General features: G+C 61.7%; 1 protein-coding gene across 1 annotated transcript in view; it reads right to left on the bottom strand.

Annotated features, from left to right (window-relative positions):
• LOC116822723 (beta-enolase-like) overlaps positions 1 to 7,480 on the bottom strand; it is a 15,280-nt gene that overhangs the window by 3,554 nt on the left and 4,246 nt on the right. Inside the window, 7 exon segments of the mRNA XM_075071326.1 lie at positions 84 to 217; positions 359 to 428; positions 760 to 818; positions 3,506 to 3,597; positions 3,779 to 3,866; positions 4,853 to 4,944; positions 4,946 to 5,052. Coding sequence (XP_074927427.1) covers positions 84 to 217; positions 359 to 428; positions 760 to 818; positions 3,506 to 3,597; positions 3,779 to 3,866; positions 4,853 to 4,944; positions 4,946 to 5,052 — 642 coding nt within the window.

Below are 7,480 nucleotides of genomic sequence, written 5' to 3'. Positions count from 1 at the left end.
CTCCTGGCTCCCAGCCCCCCTGCTCTAACCACAAGCCCCCACTCCCCTCCCAGGGGAACCCTGGTGTCCGGGGGGGCTCTCACCGGAACGGGCAGGATAAGCTCTGCGTTGCCGGCCAGGTCGGCGATGTGGCGGTAGAGGGGCACCCCCTTTTCCGCAGCCCCGGCCTTGCACACCGCCAAAGACACCCCCAAGATGGCGTTGGCCCCAAACTTGGCTGTAGGGGGGACAGACAGGATTAGCTCCCCCCTCACTCTACAGTGAGGTAATGGGGAGGGATCAGCAAGGGGGTTTGGGGAAGGGGCCGGAGGGGGGATTGGGGGCTGGCACAGGGTCGTTGGCGATGTCTCTCACTCACATTTGTTCTCTGTCCCGTCCAGATCGATCATGAGTTTGTCGATTTTCTCCTGCTCCACGACACTGAGTTTCTGTGGCGCGGGGGGACAGTGGGGAGAGGGGTCACACAGGCACCATGGTTAGTGCCCCCCACATCCCCACCCTCCATCTAGGACACCTCACACTGCTGCCCCCCCCATACGTTGCCAGGCACCAGCCCCCCAGACACCACCCTATATGCAGCCAGCCTATTCTACCCAGAGACCCCCTGCAAGATACCTAGCTCCCTCCCCCAGCTAACCCCACTCCTACCCAGATACCCCCATGGGGATCCCCCCATAGCCAGGTACCCCTCCATGCCCATGTACTGCCTAGACCCCCGACACATGAGCACCCCCTACAGGCACGAGCAGGGGTCGTTACCTTCTCCAGGAGGGCAGGCCCAATGATTTTGTTGATGTGCTCAACAGCCTTCAGCACCCCTGGGGGGAGAAGGACAGAGATGTGGGACCCAGCTGGTCTCTACTGCCCCCCACCCGTCCGAGCTGGCGCCTGGGCCATCGTCATTTGGACAAGCCCAGGTTTCCATGGGATGTCCTGGGAGTTTGTTTTAGATCAGGAGCTTTATTTGAATTAATTAACTATATTCTAACGAACTAACAATCCACCCAAGACTGCACCAACCAGCACTTTTAACCAGCCAATGAGCCAACCAATCAGTCAACCAACGAAAGAACCGGTCAACCCAACTAACCAGTGACCTCTCAGCCAACCAGCCAATGAAGCTCTCAGTCAAGGCTACCAACCAATCAACTTCTCAGCTGACCAGCCAACCCTAACAACAACCTGCCAATTAACCTCTCGGCCAACCAGCCAACCCTACCAAGAACCAGCCAATTCACCTGGCCAACCAGTCAATCCACCAATGAACCAGTCAACCAGCCAATTAACCTCTCAGCCAACCAGCCAACCCTACCAAGAACCAGCCAATTCACCTCCTGGCCAACCAGTCAATCCACCAATGAACCAGTCAACCAGCCAATTAACCTCTCAGCCGACCAGCCAACCACCAGCCAATTAAACTCCTGGCCAACCAACCAACCTTACCAACCAACCAGCCAATGAACCTCCTGGCCAACCAGCCAACCCTACCAACAACCAGCTGTGATGGAGTAGGGACTGTCTGTGTGGGGAACGGGAAAGCAGGGGATGTCTTTAGGGGAGGGACAGGTGCTCAGCCTGTAACCCGAGCCTGGCAGGGGGGAGCACCTGGGCAGAGGAGAAGGGGACAAAGGATTCAGCCCGCGGGAGGAAAGGCAGGACAGTTTGGGTTTGGGGCCGTGGGGTGGAATTCAGGGTATCCTAGCTGGGATCCGAGCACCCTGAACCCCCAGAAGGACCCAGTGGAGGGGTCCGGACTGTGCCTGCAAGCTCTGCTGTAACCTGTGTTCCTGTTGTCCAATAAACCTTCTGTTTTACTGGCTGGATAAAAGTCACTGTGGGGTCCACGTCCAGTCCTCCAACGACAAGATTGCGGATGGAAACCCTGGGAGAGCGGCCATGGAATTCAGGAGGTGGTGTTACTGGACTTTTCTTAGGCGGATGCACCAGAGGTCCTTGCCTGGTTGCGTTGGTGAGGGTTGTTGTGAGCCATGATTGCTGGTGGCCAGGAGGCTAATGGCAGATTGTTGAGGGTTGCTGACGAGGATTGTGGTGGGTGGCCTAGAGGTGAATTGGCCCTGGTTGTTTGTAGTGCTCGTCCTCTGAGAGGTTATTGCTTGGTTGGCTTGGGGGGAGAGGAATGGCTTCTTATTCGTTAGCTTGGCTGGTCCTCTAGAGGTGATTCGGTTGGCCGGGTTATTTCGTGGACTGGGTCAGACGCATAAAACGCACTAGAGGAGCGACCATCGTGGAGCTTAATGAGGCTCTAGTTGCACCTGTAGGGCTCTGCTCAACATGTGCCAGCAGGACGGTACCCCGGCTAGGTTAATGCAGATTGTTGGTATAGACTGGCTGGTTTGGCTGGAGGTTGAGGTATGTCTTGTTGGTTGTAGGTATTGAGCCCAACGCGCTAGGTACACTCGCCGTTTCCCCCCTGGCTCCACAGTTGTTTGCGCGCGCGTCCCCAGTGTTGGCCTTCCACTGGACTCTATAGCGTCTCCTGATGACGCGCTTACCTCTGCTGTACAAGTCCCCTATACCGTCGTGACAAAGCCCTGTGCAGGTGCCGTCGGGAGGGGTAGACACTACCCTGCCCGTGAACATTTATCCCTCCTCCCTGTCTTGGAGCGACGCCCTCCATGACGCACGAGCTCCGAGGTCACCAGCCCTGGGCCGGTCACACACCGCTTGCTGATGGCATATGCACCAGCACACAAGCCAAACCCCTACAAACCAACAAAGACAAGTCATACCTCACAACCATACGCAGCCGTTCCTACCAAACAATTGCAATTAACCCTGGCAACCATCCAAATCCCTTACCAACCAACCAACCAGGCATGCACGCCAACGTAAACACCGCGCCAACCAATCAACCTCTTAGAGGAACCAGCACAACTCCTACCAACGAACCAGCCTCAATTCATAGTCCAAGCTCAACCATTCCTCGAATCAATCCTCTCAGGGGACCAGCCAAACCCTTACCAACAACCAGCCAAATTCACCTCTCTAGCCAATCCAACCAATTCAAACCTCTCAGCCAACCCTACAAACAATCTCCAATTAGCCTCCTGGCCAACCAGCCCATCATCCTTCACAACCAAACCCTACCAACCAACCAGGCAAGGACCCTCTCGCCACCCCTAAAACAAGTCTAGAACCCACCCCTGAATCCCATAGTGGCCCTCTCCCACGGGGCAGTGGATCCATCCGCAACATCTCTGCTGATGACTGGAAACCCGCCCCGCCCGCCCCACGCGCCATATGGGTCAGAGGTCATACTTGGTGATGCGATCAGCATCAGAGACACCGCGGATCTAAGCTGGAGACCAATCGGCCACAGGCCGGCTGTGTCCACAAGCGGACACTTGGACGAGGTTTCTCCCATCGGTCTCCCGGTCTCTGTCTGGAGTGGCGTAGCGTTGACTGTTCGAGGTAGGATATAATGTTCCCACCCCCGGCTCATGATTTTCCTTTTAGTTGTCACCCCCCCCCGACGCCCCCTCACCTTTGCCAAGGTTTAGTGGACTTGCACCGTCCCGCAGCTCCAGAGCCTCATAGATACCAGTGAGGCACCACTGGGGACGCGCCCGAAACAACCTGTTGGGGGGGAAACGGGGAGTTAAACTAGCGTGGTTCCCCCCACAGCCGGGAGACCCGGACCCCCACCAGCCCCCCTCCCTCCTGCCTTGGGATCCCCCTGAACTCCAGCCTTGGATTATCCACCTTATTACCATGGGAACCCCCAACTCCACACCCAGCCCTTCCCCGCCCCACGCACCCTTGGTCGTTGTGCAGATCCACCTCGACCGTGGGGTTCCCACGGGAGTCCAGGTCTCGCGGGCGTAGATCTTCTGGTATGGACATGGCTGGTGGAGAAAAAAAGAGGGGGCGTCGGAACAGCACATGCCAAAGCTTGTCCCCCATACACAGCCACCCCTCCCAGAGCCGGGAGAGAAACCCAGGAGTCCTGGCTCCCAGCCCCCCCTCCCTCTAACCCATAAGCCCCACTCCCCTCCAGAGCCAGGAGAGAGAACCCAGGAGTCCTGGCTCCAGCACCCCCCTGCTCTAACCCCACCAGCCCCCCTCCTCTCCCAGAAGCCGGGAGAGAACCAGGAGTCCTGGCTCCAGCCCCACCCACCTGGATCCTCTGTCCAATCCAGAGCATGTCCGACCCCTTTAACATTCACACCTCCACACACACACCCTGGGCAGACTGCCAGGGTTAAAATAGACTCACGCACACCCGGAGGCCCGGCCACTGGAGGAAGAGCTCACCTCATCCCCTGATAGCGGGGCCCGGACAGGGACAGGCCCTGGCCTCCCTGCCCCCCAGCCCTGCCGGTGCCCTCACTCCCGACCCGCAGCCCCTGCCACCTCAGCCCTGCCCCCCAGCTCTGCCAGAGCCCCTCACTCCTGACCACAGCCCCTAGCCACCCAGCCCTGCCCCCGCAGATCTGCTGGTGCCCTCACTCCCGACCCGCAGCCCTGCAGCCCAGTTCTGCCCCCCCAGCCTCGCCAGTACCCCTCACTCCCGACCCGCAGCCCTTGCCACCCCAGCCCTGCCCCCCAGCTCTGCCAGAGCCCTCACCTCCGACCACAGCCCCTGCACCAGCCCTGCCCCGCAGATGCTGCGGGCCCCTCACTCCCGACCCGCAGCCCCTGCCAGCCCATTCTGCCCCCCAGCTCTGCCGGTGCCCCCACTCCCGACCCGCAGCCCTTGCCACCAGCCCTGCCCCCAGCTCGCGCCGGTTCCCCTCACTCCCGACCCGCAGCCCGGCCACCCAGCCCTGCCGGGCCCCACTCCTGTGCCTCCAAAGGGTAATGGACCAGAGGGGACGGACCCGGCCCTCACTGGTTGCGGTGTCGTCGCTGGTTGTGGCTGTCAGGTGGGTGGGCAGCTGACAGTGCCCGGGCAGCAGCTGCCCCCTCCCTTTTATACCCCGGTCCCTGCATCCTCCGCAGCCACCCGGGGCAGTGAGACTGTCTATAAGTGCCCTGCCTGTGTTGGACGCCAGCCCCCAGACGGGCCGTTGCACCCGCACAAATATGCAGCTGCTTTGAACAATCCCAGCGTCCCTCTGCACAGCACCCCCCGCACTCCCCACAGAGCCGGGGAGAGAACCCAGGCGTCCGGCTCCCAGCCCCCCTGCTCTGACCCACCAGCCCCCACTCCCCTCCAGAGCCCGGGAGAGAACCCAGGAGTCCTGGCTCCCAGCCCCTGCTCTGACCCACCAGCCCCCACTGCCCTTCCCAGAGCTGGGAAGAGACCCAGAAGTCCTGGCTCCCAGCCCCCTGCTCTGACCCACCAGCCCCCACTGCCCCTCCCAGAGCTGGGAGAGAAACCCAGGAGTCCTGGCTCCCAACCCCCTGCTCTAACCCACCAGCCCCCACTCCCCTCCCAGAGCCCGGGAGGAGAACGCAGGAGTCCTGGCTCCGGCCCCCCCCTGCTCTAAACCACCAGCCCCACTCCCCCTCCAAGCTGGGGAGAGAACGCAGGTCCTGGCTCCCGCCCGCCCCCGCTCTAACCCACCACCCCACTCCCCTCCCAGACTGGGAGAAAATCAGGCACTGGGCAGTTCGGGGACCCCTCCCTTGTCTGACAGGTTATTAGCCAATAGGTCCCTCAGGGACGTTCACTGTGGGGGCATTGGGGTGGGAGGCATGGGATCCTCTCTACCCATCTGACCACGAAGAGATTCTGTGGGATCTCTCTCGGCCCCCGCCCCCCGCTCTAACCCACCACCCCACTCCCCTCCCAGAGCTGGGGAGAAAATCAGGCACTGGGGCATTCGGGGACCCCCCTCCCTTGTCTGACAGGTTATTAGCCATAGGTCCCTCAGGGACGTTCACTTGTGGGGCATTGGGGTGGGGAGGCATGGGGATCGCTCTCTACCCATCTGACCACGAGGAGATTCTGTGGGTCAGCTGGGAGGGGCAGGGGGCCTGGTGCAGGCAAGGAAGCAGGTGGGATTTCACCCTCATCCTCTGCACACCCACTTCCCCGGGCTGGACAAGACCCATGTCTCTGCCCTACACATTGCTTGGGGCCCACTGGGGCAGCTCCCAGAATCCCACAGCCTGTCCCCTCTAGGGGGCGCCGTCTCCCACCCGGCCCTAGGGCAGGGACTGGCTGGCTCAGAGGGGTGGAAATGGGGCAGGGGCCTCCCATGACCCAGGGGCTGGTCTTTTCCCCGTTGCTCACTCCTATGGGGGGCAGGGGGATCCCCACCCCCACCCTGCCTCTCCAGACTGCTGGGGCCCTTTGGACTTTCTCTCTAGCCCTATATTTAGCCCCACGGCGAGTTCGCTAAAGGTCAGAGATCCAGGGCGGCCATTCCAAGCAGTGGGGAAAGGACACAGCAACCCGAGACGCTCGCCTCACATAGCGCCTGGGAGGGTCCCATTCCCAGGGCTGCTGGGATACAGGGGTCTGCAGAGACACTGCGGGGGACAGGGGTCTCCAGCCATTCGCACCAGCCCCACTGAGAACCTGAGCCCTGAAGGCATCACGCTGCCCTGTCTGGTGGTCAGAACAGGGGGGCTGGGGGCCAGGACTCCTGGGTTCTCTCCCCAGCTCTGGGAGGGGAGTGGGGGCTGGTGGGTTAGAGCAGGGGGGTGGGGGGGCTGGGAGCCAGGACTCCTGGGTTCCCTCCCACCACACGCCTTTCAGGAGCAGGGGCGCTACGTAGTGGATGGAAATCCACACTGCTCTTTTTTGGATAGAAACATTATACCTGGGCAAGATTAATTCCTTAACGCTGGGGCAGGGACTGGCTGGCTTAGGGGGGCGGGGAATGGGGCAGGGGCCTGTCCCCTCTGGGGGGCGCCAGCTCCCCCCCCGGCCCCAGGGCAGGGCCTGCCTGGCCCCAGCCCGTCTGTTCGTATCCAGGTGACTCAGGCTGCGGGAATGCCCCTGCCCGGGCAATGCTGGGGGTCGGGGCCTGGCTGCCCGTAGCCCGGAGGGGGGTGTCCTGAGCCCCTGACGGCCGGGCTGGGCCCCCGCTGGGTCCCAGAGCCATGGGCCCCGCCCCAAGAGCCAGCAAAGAATTGCACCAGGCCGGGCTGCCAACCAGCTCTGGGGTGTGGACAGGGCAGGCGTGACTCCGGGTCTGGATGGGAGTTGCCAGGAATAAGGGCTTGGGGGGGCTGTCCCCGAGCAGTCAGTGCTGGCCCCCGTGCTTTGCTGGGAGGGTGGGGGGGACAGAGGCGGCTGCTTTCAAATGAACCCTGGGTCGTTGCAAATTCACAGGCCCCAGTGACACCAATCAGGAAGTGAAGTCTGGAGTCCTGGGAAAACTCCAAAGGGGAGAATTACCTGCTCCCAGAGCCGAGGAGAGAACCCAGGACTCCTGGCTCCCAGCCCCCCCTGCTCTAACCCACCAGCCCCCACTCCCCTCCCAGAGCTGGGGAGAGAACCCAGGAGTCCTGGCTCCCAGCCCCCCCTGCTCTGACCCACCAGCCCCCACTCCCCTCCCAGAGC

This window comes from Chelonoidis abingdonii, chromosome 11 (assembly GCF_003597395.2).
Source record: "Chelonoidis abingdonii isolate Lonesome George chromosome 11, CheloAbing_2.0, whole genome shotgun sequence".
Lineage (NCBI taxonomy): Eukaryota > Metazoa > Chordata > Testudines > Testudinidae > Chelonoidis > Chelonoidis abingdonii.
Note: the sequence above shows the minus strand (reverse complement) of the source record. Positions and strands in the feature narration are given on the sequence as shown.